This window comes from Oenanthe melanoleuca, chromosome 14 (genome assembly GCF_029582105.1).
Source record: "Oenanthe melanoleuca isolate GR-GAL-2019-014 chromosome 14, OMel1.0, whole genome shotgun sequence".
Classification (NCBI taxonomy): Eukaryota; Metazoa; Chordata; class Aves; order Passeriformes; family Muscicapidae; genus Oenanthe; species Oenanthe melanoleuca.
Genome location: NC_079348.1, coordinates 16,095,185 through 16,114,532, shown reverse-complemented (window position 1 = coordinate 16,114,532; position 19,348 = coordinate 16,095,185). Strand labels below are relative to the sequence as shown.

At 47.0% G+C, this 19,348-nt stretch overlaps 1 protein-coding gene across 2 annotated transcripts; it reads right to left on the bottom strand.

Moving 5' to 3' along the window:
• Positions 1 to 4,818: 4,818 nt before the first annotated feature.
• Positions 4,819 to 18,901, bottom strand: ROGDI (rogdi atypical leucine zipper). Of its 2 annotated transcripts, none has more exons than XM_056503335.1 (11): positions 18,723 to 18,901; positions 16,390 to 16,461; positions 15,025 to 15,107; positions 13,641 to 13,695; positions 13,046 to 13,126; positions 10,264 to 10,359; positions 8,906 to 8,980; positions 8,311 to 8,424; positions 6,831 to 6,880; positions 6,192 to 6,318; positions 4,819 to 5,689 (listed from the first exon to the last, which is right to left on the bottom strand). In XM_056503335.1, exons 1-11 carry the CDS (start codon positions 18,762 to 18,764, stop codon positions 5,648 to 5,650), a joined length of 837 nt encoding a protein of 278 aa, XP_056359310.1. In that variant the 5' UTR covers positions 18,765 to 18,901; the 3' UTR covers positions 4,819 to 5,647. The 2 variants fall into 2 exon arrangements, with proteins under 2 accessions (XP_056359310.1, XP_056359309.1); XM_056503334.1 differs by having other exon boundaries at positions 8,906 to 9,004; positions 18,723 to 18,888.
• Between the last annotated feature and the right edge of the window lie 447 nt (positions 18,902 to 19,348).

Below are 19,348 nucleotides of genomic sequence, written 5' to 3'. Positions count from 1 at the left end.
TAAGTTCTCATCACCATGACCTGCCTAAGCACGAGTTAAAAAATCTTTTGGAGTGGACTTTGCTTAATTTTCCTCATGCAGACCGTTCCGTAGTTTTTACCACAGATTTTTGGGAGAAAGTGGGGGTTAAACTTTTTAACCGCATTTCCCGCCGAGATATGGCTGTAGCAGAACTAGTCCCGGCATGTCGCGCGTTGCTTGAGTTGTTTGTGGACAAGTCCTCAGCAGCCACCTCCCCTCATGCCCCCGCGGTTCCCCCCTCCGTTTCTACAAACCCGGTCCCCGCGGCACCGGTTCCCCTGCTACCCCGAGTCCCGGCCGCAGCGCCTCCAACCCACGTGGTCCCGGAACTCGCTCCCCCGGTCCATCCAGCTTCCCCGGACCTCGCAGCCTCTCCCGCTGCTTCCACCGCCCCGGCGGGCACCATCCCCCACGCCCCCGGGGCCCCTCCCCCCGCAGTTTCCGTAACCCCGGGCCCCGCAGCGCCGGTCTCCCTGCTTCCCCAAACTCCTGCCGCCACGCTTCCGACCCATGTGGCCCCCGCCCCTCCTCCCCCTCCCTCCGCTCCCGTATCCCCAAACTCCGTCCCCGTAAACCCACCGGCCGCGTCCGCACCCAATCTTGCTAATCTCCCTCCCGTCCCCGTAACTACAACCGTTCCTGTCTCTCATGCTTCCTCAGCAACCCCAAATCCCGCCCCTCCTCTCGCAATCTGCACTTTCCCCACCCCCGGTCCTGGCCCGTCCCCGTCCCTTACCCCTGCTCTCCCCGCCCCCGCGCCCGTCACTGCCATGGCCCCGCCCGTTGGCTCCGCCCCTGCACGCCCACCCGCCAACGTCATCGCCTCCGCCCCGCCCCTCGCTGTTGGCGTCACGCCGACCCCGCCCCCCTCCCTCGCTCCCGCGAGTCCCTCAGCCCCTCACCCAATACCCGGCGCCGCCGCCATGACGCACGTGGCCGCGGCTCCCTTCGTTCCCACCCCGTTGCAGACACACCAGTCCGCTAAATCCATAGTCCCTGCAGTTACGGCATCGGTGCAGTCCAGCGTCCTGACGGACCGGGCTGCGCCGCTCGGCTCCACACCGGCGCTGCCGGCGGCAGCACAGATGCTCCCCGTTCCCAACCCGGGAGCCGCCTGGTGCGGAGTGAGCCCGCCGTCGGAGCTGGCCCGCACCGATGCACCGCTGCCTGCGCGCAGCTCCACGGATGCGCGGAGCACAACGTCAGCGCTGACCGCGGTCCCGGAGTGCCGAGACGTGCCTGTCGCTCCCACGCCAGCGCTGCAGGCTCCGGCCAGCCGAGTCCTCGGGCAGGCGGTGGGAGACGCTCAGCCTGGAGCTCCCCCACCTCCTGTGCCGCCTCGAGCCACTGCGTTCCTGCCTCAGTTCTGCCCGGCGACCATCGCAGCTCACCCCCTGAACTCCCGGTGCTCGGCAGTGCCCCACCCCCAGTCGGCAGCGTTCACCGAAAAGCCGTCAGCAAGCAGCCCGCCACAATCACAGATGCCATGCCTGTCCACATAACACTGGACACGAACACCCCCCATGCCCACAACTCGCCAGCGCCTCCTGCATCTGCGCTGTCCCCGTCTCTCCTATGTCCCAAAGCGTCCCTTCAGCAGTACCCCTCCGCAGCCCGCTGTCCAGTACTCTATATGCCTACCGCACCAAAGCCAGATCCACCGCCGGACTTATCCAGTTCAGCCCTGTTATCGCAACCTGGCACACATATTATGCAAAACAGAGGGGGAATTGACGGCATTGCACCCCCCGGTTTTGGTTAAAAACTCAAAAACACCTCAAGAAAAAATTTGAATTTTATAGTTTTCGCAAATGCATGCTAATTTTCTTCCTTTGTTTTAGTTTTTCTAGTGAAACCTTATCTGTAAATCAACCTAAAATAAATGCCTGGGTTGCTTTAGCCAAATCCGCAAGCTATGATATCATCTGTCTATTTAACACATGTAAAAATTTTCACAAATTTGCTGCATAAAGTTATCAAACTATTTTGCAAAATTTAAAAAATTTGGCTGACCAAATTACAAAAAGTTACTACCTAGCTGAACAGTTTGTTCAAAGTTAAGGCTTTGCCTCTTGGCTAAAGAAACTCTGTTTAACTCTAAAATAAGTTTGTGTATTCTAGTAGTATTAATTTTAGTTTTAATATTTGTACCCTGCAAATACTAATCAAAGCAATATCCAATGTATTCATTGTTAAACAAAACGGGGGAGATGTTGGGGAAGATGAAACTGAGGAATCTTGCAAATATGAATGCTCAGATTCTGGGAATTGTTGGGGAAGGTAGAACAGGAAAGCCCTAGTTACTGAATTACCATAAACACAATAGGATGGCTCACCGAAGCTAATCCACTCTTAATTAAACAATGCTTTTGGCCAGAGGGCAAGGCCAAAAGACACAAAAGACTGACCCGCACCCAAAGATTAGATCTTAGAGTTTAGAATGTCACATGCTATGCTAATGTAAGATTTCCTATAAGCTGTATGTAAATGCTATAGAATTAGTATTTTGTATTAGATTGGTTCTTAGGGATTAGAATATTCATGATGGAAGTGGATTTATTGTGTTACAAACGGGAAGTCACTCCTCTTCTCTTCTCTCTTCTCCTCTTCTCTTCTCTTCTCTTCTCTTCTCTTCTCTTCTCTTCTCTTCTCTTCTCTTCTCTTCTCTTCTCTTCTCTTCTCTTCTCTTCTCTTCTCTTCTCTTCTCTTCTCTTCTCTTCTCTTCTCTTCTCTTCTCTTCTCTTCTCTTCTCTTCTCTTCTCTTCTCTGTTTTTCTTCCTATCTTTACTCCTTGCTCTTCTTCTCCCACTTCTGCTCTCCTTTCCCTCTCCCTTTACCCCAATATCCTTTTAACCCATTACTCCTCTCCTCTTCTTCCTCTCTTCTCTCTTTTTCTTTTCCTCTTCTCTTCCCCTCTTTACCTTCTTTACTCTCTCTCTATACCCTCCTTCTTCTCTCTTTCTCTCCCCCTTTTTATCTCTTTAATCTGCACGTGGCTGTGCCGGGCAGCTCCTAGCAGACTCCCTTATAATAAACTGCAACTGTAGCTTTTAGCATTTACAGAGCGTCTGAGTCTTGTTCCTCGCGTCCACCCTGATTCAAAGAGTCCAGGAGTCTCCTGCAGTGTTTCTCTGGATAGTTCTGGTTTTGAAACATTCTTATGTCATCTTTAGATAATCCCTGTATTTGTTTTGGAACACAGATAAATTAAGTCTCACGAGGTAGAATGAGGGAGCAGGGGGTTTTGTTTTTGTTGGACATATAAAATCCCTAGGAAAGGACTTGAGTCAAACCCACTTTGCAGGAGATGTCTGGAAGCACAGGAAAATTTCACTAACATCATACTGTGTTGGACAGGGCTGCCTGTGTTTGAGGCAAAGTGGCTTTCAGTAAAGGATACCGTGTCTTGTTGCAAGCTGGACCCACTTCCCTTCAGCGTGATTGTGGAAACCAGGAACAGAGAAGAATGTCCCATGTTTAGGCCCGGAGCTGTGGCCATCCTCTGTAAGTCAATCTGTTGTGATAACTACTGTGTTAGAAAGGTGGCAGGCTTGACATTGTGTGAGCCATTTATTTGTGGAATGTAAAGAAACAACTGTTCTGTTTCCCTATTTGCTAATGGAGAGGCTTCTGATTTAAATGAGGAAAGAAAAAGAAACCTTATCTTAATCAGTTGAGAGAGAATTTTACACATTTGATTACATTTAATTATGCATGTACATTTGCAAGTCTAGTAAGTTTACTTATAATTGCTTCCAACAACATCTTATTTCTTTGGCTCTGAACAACCCTATTTTGAGTACGGTATCTCATTGACAAGCTGATTCTCTGTATTGCATAATAATAAATTTTATATTCCTAAATGTTGTATCATAATTTGGTTTTATCTCATTTTTATGGTTTTTTTTTTTTTTTTTTTTTTAATTTCTAGCTTTATTTTGTCCCTGTATTTTAATCTCCCTTGAGACTCTGTATGGATGTCTTGTAATAAAAGGAGTAATATTTGGAGCAAGGTGTCTTGCATTGCCCCAGGATATTGGCTGTACAGGCCCACAGCATGCCTGGCACGCATGATATGCTGCCTGCCACTACTAGGGCTCTGTATGTGCTTTAACCCCACCAGCTATGTATTTGGAACAGCTCTCCCGGCCAATCCCTTAATGAACCCTCATTAGCAAAACCAGGTCTTGAGGCCCAACTTTGCCACTGGATGGGATCTCATCCCTGGGAATTTCTACTTCTATCACACTGCCTCTGCCCCTGTTAGTTTGAGTAGCAGATGCGGGAGAAGAACTTGACTGCCTGTGCTCTCCATCGTACTTCCTGTCAAGAGCAGCACTGTTCCCCGAGGCTATTCAGAACCAAGTGAAACTAAGGAGCATTTACAAACACCTGTTCACAAAAAGGTGTATGAGAAGGTTGCAAAAGACTTCCAAGGGCAGCAGAGTTATGTGGGTAGGTGGCAGCTTCCTGAGAAAATCCTGAACAGCGACCTGGAGACTTCCCAGTCTGCCAGAGATGTTCTGAATGACTCTATGAGCCAACCCACTCCAGTCTGTGTGCCTACAGCCTCTCCCAAACAAGACTGTCAAGGCATGTTGGAAAACTACTTCAGGTATATTCAAGTATCAGACAGCATTGGGCTGCGGCTATGCAAACAGGCCTCAGCCTTAGAAGAGCTGCCCAGCTTGTAGTGCCTCCACTACTGTCCTCCCCAGAAAAAGACAACCCAACATACTCACTTGTGAGAGAGCACAGAATCTCAGATACTCATTCTTTCACAGCCCACATGAGCAATGCAGGTATGAGGGTCTTTATTTCACAGCAGTGGCTAAAGGGATGAGTTACACATTGTAGCATCTATAGGCAGCAAATCATAGTAGCAATGTGGTACTCACTTTGCATTTAATGACAAGATGAAAGACTGCACAAGGTACACGAAGGCAACTCCAAAGGCTGGCAGTGAAAACAAGATACTAAACCTGGAAAAGACTAACTGGCCCAACTAGGGCTTAGGAAAAAAAAAATTATCACACTGATGCTGGATGAGGGGGAAAAAAAATTCAAACAGCAGCAAGAGCATCCCCAAAGGGGAGTCATTAACATGGGGATGGGCAAAACAGGCAGGGGAAGGAGCCACTCAGGGTTAGTTATAAGCACAGCTTGATCAGATAAGAGAAACTTATTTCACTACATGGAGCAATATGTCCTACCCTTTTAAGAAGAGTGTTAGTCTATTTTTTCCCCCCTTCCCATCCACTTCACATTCAAGCAGTTAGTTACAGCACAATGCACAGATCTAGTTAGTGAGGGTGGTCCAGAACACCTATTCATTTTAACAGACCCGTGTAACTCATCAGGGACTTGGGAAGTGTGAGCCACAAAATGCACAAGAGGGACCAATGGAAGCTCCTGCCAACCACCCTGCACTATTTGGTGCCCTGTTTATGCAGCAATCCCAGGCAAGGCTACTAAAGCTGTGTCTCTGGGTACACTGACCCTGCCCTGTGCTGGGCATCTGGCAGTGAACCCCAGCACTCCTCAGGCTGACCTGGACTCAGCTGGCATGAGAGAACAGAGATAGACACTGGAAGTACTCTACAGGCTTAGACCATCCCACAGAGAATTAATATGGCCTGTAGTTCCAGTAACTGGAGAAAACGGAGATCTGGAAAGCAAGAACAAAAGCAGGTAAGTTCCTATACCCCTTTATACCACAAAAAAATGAGCACATAATTTGTGAGGGAAGACTTAGCTTCATAGCATATAATGAAATATAAACACCTCAGCACACTACTAAAGGGCAGGTTTGCTGCTGCTGTCACTCAAGGAGCACAAAGTTACTTGCTCAAGGTGGCAGTTGCAGAGCTGGAACTGAGCATTGATCTACTGGAATCTAGGTTGGTTGTTTCCTCTCATCCAGCTCATGACTGAGAACACAGAAATATCTGTTTGCTCCTTTCCATCTAGTCACCAGCTCAGCAGACATCTGCCACACCACTATACTTATCCTATGGCTGTTTGCTAGGCAGTGCCAGCCAACTCCAGTGGCTCCAGAACACTGACTCATCACTTATTTTCAGCAAGCTGAACAGAATAACATTACACTAGATGTGAGGTCCTCTCAAAATCCACAGTTAAAAACAAAGCCCCTATTTCAAGGCCATTACCTTGTCCTTCAGTTGCTGGCAGAGCTGCAGTGAAACTGTGAAGAAGACAAGGGCATCATTTAACCATGGGACAACACATTCCACTTTATGCACATGGCTGACTTCATATCGCTGGCTGCCAAACTCACTGGAGGTGGGGGGAAAGAGCACAGCTTCACACACAACAGCATAGAACTCAACTGTCATACATTTCCATAGGTGAGATGATGATGAATCCTATCACATTTAAATCAGCGCTTGGCAAAGTTACAGAATGCAAACACTCAAGTCCACCTCTGACCAGATTTATAGTTAAGCTAAAGGGCGAAGGTAGGAACTTCATTCCAGATGGCACAGAGGGAATGCAAATGGCAATGTCAGTAACCAAATACTCATTTTTGTTGTAAACTCTCATCTCTACATAAACTCGTGGCACTGTCCAGGTAGGCTGAATCCTGGAAATTCACATATTTCAGCCTTTAGGACCAAGTCATTAAAGAGACACAACAGAGCATTCACAGGCACAGCAAGTGACTCAGTCCAGCTTCTCCACTTTGGAGATGATACAATGGAAACTGTACAAAGCTGTTTGGATTTCACCCTCAAGGTATACCAACACCTGTTATCCAGGTACACTACCGTTGTAGTGCCTGTACTTACAACATGGCCCCAGGGTTGTGCAAAACAGACCCTCCAGCAGGCTTGAAGTTCTAGAGAAGGAAAAGGTCATTAGGATTTTGATGTGGTAAACAAACCACTTAGAAGAAAGACATTTAAGGTTTACACTTGCAGTAGCCTGACACCCACACTCTATTTGCCTGGACACTCCATCAATATGGAATCCCTTTTGTAAGAACCCTTCCTGTTCCTCATGAAAGAAATTCTACACATTGGCTGAGTTAAATGTAGCTACAAATTTTATCACTACAGAAATGAGAAAATCCAGAAGAAAAAGAAAATCTAGATTTTTAGAAAAATCTTCCTTATGGAAGGAATGCAATTCATAAAGCTTAAGAGTTTAAAGCTGTGTCTTGAGTTGCAATGCAAGATGTGACCAGGGGTGTGTATTCTATCACCATGTGTTGAAACCAGGTGGGGCAGTGATCCTTATCTCTGTATAATATATCGTCTGCTAATGGGCCATTTGTTAAAACCAGGTGGAGCAGTGTTCTTTATCTTTTCCACAACTCATCCTTCCTCCAGGGAGATATCTCCTGTCAATGGGCCATTGAGCCCCCTGCATGACTGATAAAATTACATCATCCCACTGGGAGATGCTCCACCCAGGGGGAGGAGCCAAGCCCTTCCCACCTAGATAAAAACTGAGATTTAGAACATCAGAGCAGCCTTTTTCCACTAGATTCCAGAGGAAAACTAGACCCTTCTACATCATCACTGAACCTTCAGAGGAAAACTGCACTCTTTCACAGGACCACTGCTTTAACTGAACCACATCTGTCATTCCAGAAGGATTGCAGCCACCATTTAATCAGACTGCTACCAACACCCTGACTGACTGACGAGGTGTCAGGCTGTATTCTGACTCTGTCAGTGTTTTTGTTCTTTTGTTACTGTATTTTTATTTTAATTTTCATATTAAAAAACTGTTATTCCTATTTCCATTTCTTTGCCTGAGAGCCCCTTAATTTCAAAATTATAGTTGTTTGGAGGGAGGAGGTTTACATTTTCCATTTCAAGAGAGGCTCCTGCCTTCCTTAGCAGACACCTGTCTTTCAAACCAGGACATGCTGTTTCTACTGGACATCAAGTTGACAGGTGAAGCAGAAAAGTATCCATCAAAACTCCATTAGGAAACGTAAGATGCTACTCTGATGTAACCTGGATTAATATAATCACGCCCTTGCAAAATTACACAAAATTATCAAACTATATTTTAAGTACTTGGTAAAAAATGGCTTACTCCAGAGCACTGGTATGTTCTGGGCTAAGCAGCCATGCCCCATGTAGAGCCAGTGTTCTGTGTGCAGCAGACCTAAACACAGACACTTAGCACCAGCTGAACTAACTTCTTCATTATCCTATGAACATTACATTGGACCAGGTAGCAGTGTGATCTCCTCCTCACAGTGGAATGTAAAGAGAGGAAACTAAACAAGGCTCAGGAGATAGAAGACATCACCTTGGTTGTGCTGGGCTGCAGTATGTGGAGCTGGTAGACAGTGAGGCACAGCTTGTTCAGGTTAATATAGAAATTCACAAGGATGTCTGGAGGCAGCGCAGGTGTGAACATTTTCTGGCAAGAAAATTATTTTCTTTGTCAGTGAAAAGATTGTAATTTCTAATGCTGGGAAATCATTCCCTTTTCCCAAGCCACATTACAATTACCCCATGGCAAAAAAAAAAATCATTAGAAGAGAAACAAAGACTGAGTAGTTGCAGGCAACCATTGCTGCTCTCGCTATCCTTGATCAAATGGTATGTGCATGACAGTGACAAGAATGGATGGAGCAGTGTTCACAAAGGCAAATCATCCCTGGACAAGACTCTTGGGCAGAGAACACAATTTATTCTCAGAGAACCAGAGTCCTCATGCAGAGTCATCTGCATTCCCATAGGAAGATATAGAGCATCCAAAACTACTCAGGATTTGCATTTGCTTTAGTTCTGCCTCAGGAGACACTTCAGAAACCCACTTCCACTAGGATGCAGACTGGTATCCACACTATTGTAATGCTGCCAGAGCTGTATAGAGATCAAGACCAACACACACTTACTGTGAGACCAGTGGAGGCAATTTCTGGTAGTGTCAGAGTGGCAGGAGTGGTCAGCCGATTTCGGGCTCTGGAGAGCTGCAACATCACAGCATCCATAAGCTACAAGATAATGTACAGAACCATTGCTGAGTGTGATTCCTGGACAGCTCTGGACAATGTGCTGCAGAATCATACAGCCTTCTACAAGTGTTAATACAACAACTGCCACTACCCCTCACCCTTCCAGGAATTTAGGAACTTATTGGGAAGGGGTGGCTCCCACATAAATGGAGTTTAACTGTTACCACCGTCAGAGACCTATGAGACAGGTCAGGTGTGTTCAGTACCAGTGACTGATGGGAGAACAGCTATTCATGATAAGAATACCAAGGCAACATAAGACCAATTACTGATGTCACAGAGGCATCAACAAACTCATCAGCAGCTCTTCACAAGAGCAGGCATTAAGGAAAAAACAAGCTGCATTCTTGGTCTCCCCACTCCCACATCACAGGTACAACTGCTGCATGGGTTCTCTCTGTTAATAACCAGCTATAAGCAAGGCAGTAGAATAAAGAACCAGCTCATTGTGAGGTCAATCCTGCCAGAAACAACAGTTCAAAGGCACTATTCAGGCAGACGTCCCCTTCCAGAAAAAAACGTGTCTGTTATAGAGCTCATGACTGCTAAGATGAAGGCACTTTGTATTATGACTAATACCTCCCTTTACTTCCACTTGAAAGTAAAAGGAAATAGTTTTATTACTTAACTTCTTCCTATGAGCAGCCTTTGCCCATAAAGAAACTAAAAAGGTATAGTTTTCTCAGATTTGATGTGATGGATTCCAATAAGCAAGCCAAAATTCTGGTGCCTTTAGAGAGCATTTCCAAGCAGAAGGTTGGGCTTCGCTGCCATGCAGTGGCTGCTCTGTATTAGATCCTAGAAAATACTACTGGCAAGAGAGGTCACTTTCAGATTTTCAGTAACTCACAAGTACTCTCATCTTCTGTTTACTGATGGCTGCCTCGCTGCTGGTGAGAGCAGCAGTGACCAACAAAGACCATAAGTTACATAACATCATCCACAGAAGTCCAAAGAATATCCTCCCAGATTATCACTGGTGGGTAACAGGGCACTGACTGCTCAAATTACTGTTCACCAGGATGTACAGCCCTCTTACTAATGCTAAACTAGTACAGATTCATATAAAATATGAGGTCACATAGACATTTCTTGACATGGGTATATACAGGTAAAAGTGTGAAGTCTGTTTCCACTAAGAGATTCAGACAGTAATGTGCATTAACTGAGTTTAAAACAAAAAATGGAGGGAAGAAAAATGAATGTTCCCACTCAAGCAGTAGGGGCTTTCTCCTCACCTTGAGCACCTCCAAGCCTGTTTTGAATTGGTAGTTCACATCTCTGTTCATAAGCAGGTAAATGGCTTGGTTCACATGGTTTCTAGCATCCTGGATCTGCAAAGGTACAAATACAGCCTTATGAAAGAAACACTCCATAACAACACATGCTGGGAAGAAAAGGCTTTCCAAGTTATCTCACTGACGTTAAGAATGGTGTCTTCTCAAATGTAATGCCATATCTAAACACCAGACACTCTCTACAAACCTGCCACTGCTGCCCAGAAGCATTACTGGGTTCTCCACTCATTGACTGGAAATGCAGAACAGTCTGACATCCTGGATTGTCAATATAGATATTGCTCCTGAAGTGACATCAGGCACTCATCCTGGGAGCGCTCTGACCATGACTGCTTGGCAGGAATTCTCACTGCTAATGGCATACAGCAGACAGCTCTAGCACCATGAACAATTATTTCATCCTATCAGAACTAAAACAAACTAAGCCAATGAGCAGCAAGCACTGATTTCTAATACAGTGTCAGTATCCCAGAGTCCTTCTGAAGTAAAATTGTTGGGATTAAGAGTTATCTCCAGCATCAAGAAGCTGTGCCATGGTGTGGGACTGGACCAGACTCAGGACACAACTGGCTCAAGTTCTTCTCAAGTAAGAGGAACACAGTTATAAAACCAAACTTGATAGGTGTATCCTTGCTTTCATGGAAGCAAGGACAAACCAGAGGAAGACAATGGCCCTGGGAGAAGCTGACTTGTGCTCAATTTCAGGCAGCAGCATGAAAACTGAAGAACAAGCCCAAGGAGTAAATTAGAGGGTACAAATGAAACAGCCAAGCAGACAAGCTTGTACAAGAAGTGTCTTTTGGGAAAAGGGCAACACAGCTTGCGTATTTGTAGTTGGATATATTTACAAGGCCCTTCAGCTGTCGCAGGTCCCAGCTCTGAATCTGTGTAGAAGTCTCCCTGGCATAGACCTGGCTCTGGCTCCTTCTAACTCAGGGAATATGGAACAGCCCTGTTCTTAGAAAGCTCTTGCACTGGAGGCCACAGAGAGAAAAGTGAGAATGGTAAGTCCACTGTCAGACTGTGAGACTGCAGGTAGTTGGGCATCTTCAAATATCACCACCTCCAGGCTTTACATCTCCCAGAGGCTTCTGAGCAAGCTAAACAGTTCCTGGAAGCACTACCCAATCAAGCAATGCAAACCCTGTTGTTATGATTTGCTTCATTCATACTCCCGCTTGATTTTGCTTTGTTTCCTAATCAACTTCCTCAAAATTTATGTGCCTGCACTTGGGTTCCTCAAGAACGTGCCTACACTGCAACTTCTTACCCATGGCTTAACTTTGTACAGAGAAACAAAACTTCAACTGACATCACTTGCGGATGATATGGTGCCTGAAAAAGGCCCTTGGGATTTTGTGCCCTAAGACAATGGAACCTTTCATGAGAGATGCACCCCCTCCCTGCCAAAATCCCTGTTATCATTTAGGACTTCTATTGGTTTTTAACTTTACTAGATGACTGGTCTTTTTCTTACCTAGAATCTTAAAGTAATTGGATAGTTTCTCAACTCATAATTTTACTGGTTAGAATTTCAATCCCTTTGAAATCTATAAAGACCCCTTCCTATGCTATGTAACCGGGTTTGCTAGTGGAACCCCTTTGGAGAAATAAACTGCTTGGAACCTCACCAGCAATTCCCGGAGTCTCTGTCCCTTGCTAGCTTGTAGCTGGCAATCTGCCTCGGGAGCTCTCAGAGCTATCCGCAGCCGCAATCGCTCATTAAGGGAAGAATTTCCTTCGAGATGCTAATTTTTAATTCAGACAGGTGACCATATAACCACTTTAAATGCTTCTGCACCCAGTCCTTTAGGCACTCACAATCTGTATCTGAATGATGTTAGAACACATGATGTAAGTAAATAAAGGAAGTTGTTTTCCATAAAAGCTAGTAGAAGAGTATCAACCAGGCAGCAGTACAAAAGAGCAACAAAAGAGAAGGCACTGCTGACTGCTGTCACAAAAACTTCCTTGTTTTGTTGCAAGGTATAAACAAAATCAACTTTGGTATTAACATCCCAAGTACATAATTTTCTAGATTTCTATGAAGTTACTAGGTAGAGCTTTCACGGCTAAAAGAAGACATTGGGAACTGTACTAAACACCAAATGCACTCATCACCTTGAAAAACTCAAGCTTTTTCTGGCACAAAAAAGCACACTGAACCCATTTTCCTCCAAACTACTCAGCTGTGACAAAGTAATTGAGGAAAACCTTGTCTTCAGACACTAGGTCAGGTCCTGAAATCATGTATGTCCCAGCAAAATGATGGAAAAGAGATTCTGGTTCTGGACAGCTGCATTCTTTTAACTCCTTACCTGAGGGAACTCAGACATGGTACCAGAACACAATAATTTGTTCTCAGTGCAAACAAATGCATCTGTAAGAGAATGAGAGCAAGCTACTCAAAGCCCCTGAAGCTGCTCTTTGCGCCCTGCTAGCCTGGGATGACATGGGACAGTCCTGCACAGGCACCTCAGGCACTCCTTTAAAGGATCATGCCTGCAATGCAGACAGCCTTCAGACCAGCTAGTGTGTCTGGAATAAGCCCACCCAGGCACCCCAACTGAATTTAACTGATTTAATTGCACCTGCTTCCTCCTTTGCTTTTACCACTGTAACTCATGTGGAATGGACATAATAGTCTCTCTCGAAAGACAAAAGTTACTGCTCAGAGAACACTGAGGTTATGGACAGGTGGGCATCTAGAGCCAACAGGTACCTGCTGCAATTTCCACTGCTTGTCTTCCCGGAATGCAAAATGCAGAAGCTGATTGTTTCTGGGCATTTTCAGATTAACATCCTTGAAAAAAGAAACAAACACATGTGAGCAAGAAATGCCTGTACGCAGAAGATGGGGGCTGGCAGTCGCATTCCCTTCCTCCAGACCATCCTGGCAAACTGCTTTCTGCAGTGCTGGCACAGCCAGAACCTCAGTGCTTCCATAGATGATATTAATATAAAGAATAGGTTGAAAGGCATTGAGTGGAATCAGGATCCAGGCAGGACACATGACCTCAGCCTAGAAGCTCCCCTATGAAACTTGTTATTACACAACAAAGGTGGTAAAGGCAAGGAATCCCGTGGAAGTTGACTACAGCACTCACCACCACATGGTGGTGGTAGAAAGGGATGTCAGATGCTGGATTTTGATAAGTTTCAATGGTTGCTGAAATATCTAGGCCAATTAGGGAGAACTGGCAAAGAATACTGATCATTGGTAACAAATAACCAGGGTGACTTCCCTCCCTCTCTGAGGCGATCAAAGGGTGATACATCCCTTGTAGTACAAAGCAAGAAGTGTGGCAAGTACTCACAGCTTGACACAGTGCATCTCCCTGCAGTGTCATCACACCTTTCACCTGGTCTGTGCTGGAATGAGAGGAAACATCTGGGTAACACATGTCACAAGAGGCGCCTATAGACTGCCAGCCTAACACCTCCCCTCCTCGTCCTGTGTAGCCAGCACGGCTCCTCCTGCCCACAGTCTGAGCACTACTCCTGCCTGGTAGCTGAACACCACACACACTTTGAAGTCCCCAGTTCCTGGACTATGGTAAACTCCTGTCATATTCCTTACAGGCCACCTCATTCTAACTGCTCTGCCTAAAATATTACCTTCATTTCTGATCCCATCCTTATTCCATTTATCACCTGTCAACAATTTGGTTGCTGTTACAAACAGCTCTAGCAGACACAAGCACAAGACAATAAATTAATTATTGACATTGGAGTGTTAGGTGATTCCTACAGGAGCTGAAAGGTACAAATCACACCCCATTCCAAGGAAAAAGACTCTAAATAAGTAAAACCCCACAACCTTAAATAAATAAAAAACCCACATGCCAAACCCTTTGAAAGGTCCTGTAAGATGACTCCCACCTACAATGAACAGTGTGAGGAGAGGAGTGAAGCACCCAGTTGGGCCATACTTTACGTTTTACAATATTAGAGACTCCTTAGTTCAACAATGCAAGATCCACCTTACAACAACAACAAATGAAAACTAAACTAAATTTAACAAAGATCTGAAGAAGACAACCTTCAAACTTAGTGCAGAATTACCGCATGACTCCTTGCAATGCTGTAACATTCCTAATAACCAAGGTTAACTGCTTTGTGACAAGCTTGTGAACTCTGCCAGAGTATCTACTGAGACCAAGGGCCACAATGAGGATCAAAAAATTGATATCCATTTCAGAATAACTGCACAGCTACAGCATCTTGTGCACAAGCCTCAGTTTGCTTTGCAGGAAGGAGATTTACTATTGCTGTTTTAGGGAGATTATGACAAATGTTAAGATTTCTTCATACTTAGGGTCAGAAACTGAGCCAAGACCAGAATTCGGATCCTGCAACTCCAACTCCCAGTGTCATAATCAGAAAAATGCCCCTTGGCAAACTGCCCACAGCACTAAGGCAACACACAAGCATGTGGTCAGGAACCAGTGACTACCTTCTGGGTGTCAGCAGGAAATGGCACAAGGCTGGCTCAGGCAGCCCTGGAGCACAGCTACAAACTGTCAGTAGCCATGAGAGACTTCACCTGTCATGAGAGTTAATTTGTTTTCCTTAAGGCAAAATCTTCTATTAAAGAAAGCTCATTGCTCCAGGGCTTCTACAAAGCCCTTCACCACAGATCCTCCAGGATCTTCACCCTTTGCTGCAGAGGTAAGTGACCTGCTGACCACCACTACTTACCCTGATGTGCTTAGTACAAAGCTCTCCTGCTTGGCAGCTCCTCCTGAGCCACTGGAGGGCAAGGCAAAGCGGTGGGAGGCCTCCTGCCCAAGAGAAGACAAAATGAGTGTTAGAGCACCTGCCTCGGCCCAGCACACCATGAGCCAGGAACAAAGATAATGTGGATACTAGCAAGTGGCTGAATATGTAGCATTCACCTCTGCCAGCCTCCTGAAGTCCACCAAACAGAGCACTTGGATTTCATCCTACTGCAGGACTGGTGAAGCCAAAGAGAAGGCTAAGCACGTGCAACCCATAGTGAAAGGCATTTGGAAATCCCACACTCCAAAACTGGGCAATGCCAGCAGGATCCCCAAGCTGCCCACAGAAGGAGCAGCACTCAAAAGCTCAGCTCTGCACACCCTCAGGCACCACGGTGCTGCCCCTTATCACAGATGGTCTTTACATATGAAGGAAGTCTGGAGTGAAAACTAACCCTCCCAAGCCCTCCACCTGGTTATACTGGCTGGTGATGCCCTTCATACACTTCACCCTCAAAACTATAGCAAATTCTTCAAAATGGGTACCATATATACAGTTACTGCAGTCTATCATCCTCTGTACTGACTCCAGTCTTGGGGTTTTGAATAAGCACTGCGGCACTCGCGCCTGCTCTGTCACTTGCCCCTCACATCCACGTTTTTAGCCCTGCTCTTCTATCACTCCATAACCTCCAAAAACCAGTGTTAAGGGGGTGGGCCTGTTGAACACCGACCCAGCAGACACACAGTGCATTCTCAGTGCACACAAGTCCCTTTGGCCCGTACCCCATGGCTGGTTGGAAAGACTCGGCCCTGCAGCGCATGCTCAGGCTGGAGAAAAGTGCTGTCCATTTGCTTCAGTTGAACATATCAGGCCTCTGAAACGGACAGGTACCAGCAGAGGAGTGGGCATGTTGAAGAAAGGATGGCTTTAAAGAAGGTGAGTGCAAGCTAGTAATTACTACACAAGTAGCAGCTGTCAGCTAAAGGCCATGTTGCTTGCACAACACGTCAGAGCTACAGGCAGATCCAGATTCTCTGTTCCAGATAATACTGATAGCTCAGGTAAATGCCTGGCATATAGGTCTGGCTGCCTCCATGTGCCTTTTCAAAGCAACTCACAGCAGAGGGTGGAGAACAGAGCAATCTTGGGGAAATCAGCTTTACTGGGAGTCCTCAAGAGCAGAGGGCAAGCAAGCACTAGGGACAGAACTGGACATGCATGGATGACCTTCATGTTCAGCCTCTACCAAGAATTTTTTACTGCAAGGAAAACCTATCATCATTCCTTACACAGAAGGTCAAGCAAAGCCACAACTCAAAACTCAGAAAAAATTAACCTTACCTTCAAGATATCCTGCAGCTGTTTCAAAACAGCATGGACCTCTTCTTGTAAAAGCCATTTAAATTCTTCTTCCTATGTCGTGGGAATATAGCAGTGGAATCATTAGACTTCAAACATTGGAAGCAAATCTCTCAGACACATGGGAAAATTATGTAAGTTCTAAGCGTAGTGCTGTTTCCATACTGTTTAAATAAAGGAGAACAAAAGATTTCTTCCTGATTTGTTGAAACACCTCAGTCTCCATATCTCCACTCCAGTCCAATGAACTGTCCTCATTCTTGCCCTGACTTAAAGAAAGCAATATTCACAGCACTGTACCAAAAAACCTAGAATTGAATGCTACTTTCAGAACAAAGTAAAAATGCTACTGCTTTAAAAGCTGGGGCATCTTTTTAAGCTGTTGGGAGGGATTTATCTGGCTGCCAGACACATACCCAGCCTCCCTCACTGCGCCTTCTTCAATGGGTCAGGGGAGGAAATAAGATAATGGGCCAAGGTAAAGCTAGGGAGATCCATTACCAACTCCTGGCCCAGGCAAAACTGAATCAACTTGCGGAAAAATTTTTTGCTAATCAGGTGATGAGAAACGAAGACAAACACTAAAATGAGCCATCCCCTGCCCCTATCCCCAGCACTTCCCCAAGCAATAGCAGTCTAAAACCAAAACAAGTTAAACTGAAAAGGGGGTGGACGGAGACACAGGCTGGGGACTTCCAATCATTGGGGCAAATTCAGTAACGAACAAGTTTGGATCTGATGACTCACTGCCTTGAGCCTCCATCGGCTGCTGCCACAGAGAAGCCTGTATAAAGCAGACCCTCAAAGCACATCTAATGCTCCTGTTAAACCATGAGTCCACATGCAGGTCATCAAAGAAGTGGGGGACAGAAGAAAGCATGGGACAAAGAAAAGATTGCCACTTGTCGTCCTGTAAGAAAAGAGAAATTTTCCGTGGGGAGAGTTCTGAGCAGGTTGCCCACAGAAAAACAGGCAAGCTATGGTCAACTCAGAACTTTAAGCTTGTGGTTCCTCTGCTAGATGGTTCATGTTCATTCATTCCCTTCAAAGCAGTTTGGAGGTAGGACCACTGACTTTTACCCTTTAACACTATTTTGGCTTTCTGGGAATTATACTGATCATAGAATGTTATTAACTGGAAGGGACGCACATGGATCATGAAGTCCAAGTGTGGGCTCTGCATAGGACAGTCCTAAGAATCCTACCATGAGCTTGAGAGTGTTGTCAAAACCCTCCTGAAATTTGTCAGATAGGGTGCTGTGAACACTGCCCTGGGGAGCTTATTCCAGTGCCTGACCACCCTCTGGGTGAAGAAACTTTTTCAAATATCCAGCCTAAACCTCCCCTGACAGAGCTCCACGCTGTTCCCTCAGATCCTGTCACTGACCACTAGAGAGAAGATGGATCTGCAGCTCTTTCACTCTGTAATGTCTGCCCTCCTCCAAGTGATCACATGGGTGCAGCAGATGTCTTTAGTACCTCCAACACCCAACAGCACCATGCAGGTGTTTCTACTCAAAATGCTGATTGGTGTGTTTCTTCCCTTTAATCACAGCAAGAAATCTACCTTTTCCTGCCCATTAATTTTGGACTAAGTCAAGTTCATGCATATCCGTGCACTGCACAGCTGTATTTTTGGAGAATGCTGGTCATACTCTTCTGAACCCTATGACATTAAAAAATTCTGTTTTCCTATGTGGATTTTCACCCAGACCGATGGATCGCTGAACCCCTTCTCCACACTGGATATTTCACTCCTCCTCGGAGATCCTGTCCCGGGGAGGCCGCAGTGACGACTGCTCTGCGCTGTCCCTGCTGCTACCAGCTCACTAGGGCGGCTCGGCCACCCGTCATGTGCAGGGCAGTTCAGCGGGGCACCAAGGCCAAAGGGCACATTCACGGTGTGTCGGGAGCAGAGCGGCCCCGGCCTTGCCGCCCCACCCCACCCGGCCCGTCGGAGGAGCGGCACCGCAGGCAGAGAGACCCGGGCGCTGCTGCAGGGCGAGGCGGGACGAGGCCGCGGCCTCCGAGCACCCGGCGACGGAGCCCGGGCACCAGCCCGAGAGCCTGGCCCGACACTACGGCCCGAACTTGGGCAGCGCCTGCAGTCAGGGCAGCTGCCCTACGGCCGGGCCGCCCTCGCACAACTCTCGGCCCGGACCCGGGCGCAAGGGGACGGCCTTGCCGCCATCCCGCGGCTCCCCGCCCGAGCCCGACCAGACAGAAAGAGCCTGCGGGGACCCGGCAGTGGTGTCATGCACAGGGAGAGTCCGCTGCCGCTCGCCCCGGCCCCGCCAAGCGCCCGCCCGACTCACCAGCACCGCCCGCTCCCCCTGGCTCGCCATCGCCGCCGCCATCCTGACCCCGCCGGCCCCGCCCCCGGCCCAGCAGCGGCTGATTGGGTAGCGTCGCTTCCCTCTGCCGGCCGCGGGGGCGAGTCCCGCACGCCACGTCAAGCACGGCTGACTCGTCGGTCCCGCACACCCCCCGAGCCTAGCGCTGCCGCAAGATGGGTCTGACCTGCCTGCCCCCAGCCGAGCGCAGAGCGGCGAGGATCGAACCGTGGAAGTCTACTCAGAAATGAGCGAAGACGTGGAAGCGAGGAAATCTCATCACTTCTTAAAATAAATACATTTATCCTGGCAGTGAGGTCTTTGCACAGAAGTCGTTGAGTTCCTTTCACATCGGCTGTACTGCGAGCGAGACGTGAAGGCATAGCACCTTCACCACACCAGCCCCTGAGGGATGGAAGATAGGAACGATCCTTCATATCCAGGGTAGGGAAAGCTTCCAACAGAGCAAGCACAGCTCTTGTCTTCCTACCCGTTGCTTGTAATGACAGTGATCAAAAGGAGTACTTCCTCGGGTACCTACACCTCACTGCACCTGAAACCCACTCTCATCTACACTTAAGTTCAGACTCGTGCCTCAGGGCAGGAAC

Excerpts from the sequence above, each read along its gene's own strand:
- ROGDI (XM_056503334.1), bottom strand. The coding sequence starts at position 18,764 with ATGGCGGCGGCGATGGCGAGCCAGGGGGAGCGGGCGGTGCTG. Across the intron at positions 13,127-13,640 it reads GAGATGCACTGTGTCAAGCT|GATGTTAATCTGAAAATGCC; the intron begins GTGAGTACTTGC and ends TCTTTTTTCAAG. Across the intron at positions 6,881-8,310 it reads TGCAGCCCAGCACAACCAAG|AACTTCAAGCCTGCTGGAGG; the intron begins GTGATGTCTTCT and ends TTCCTTCTCTAG.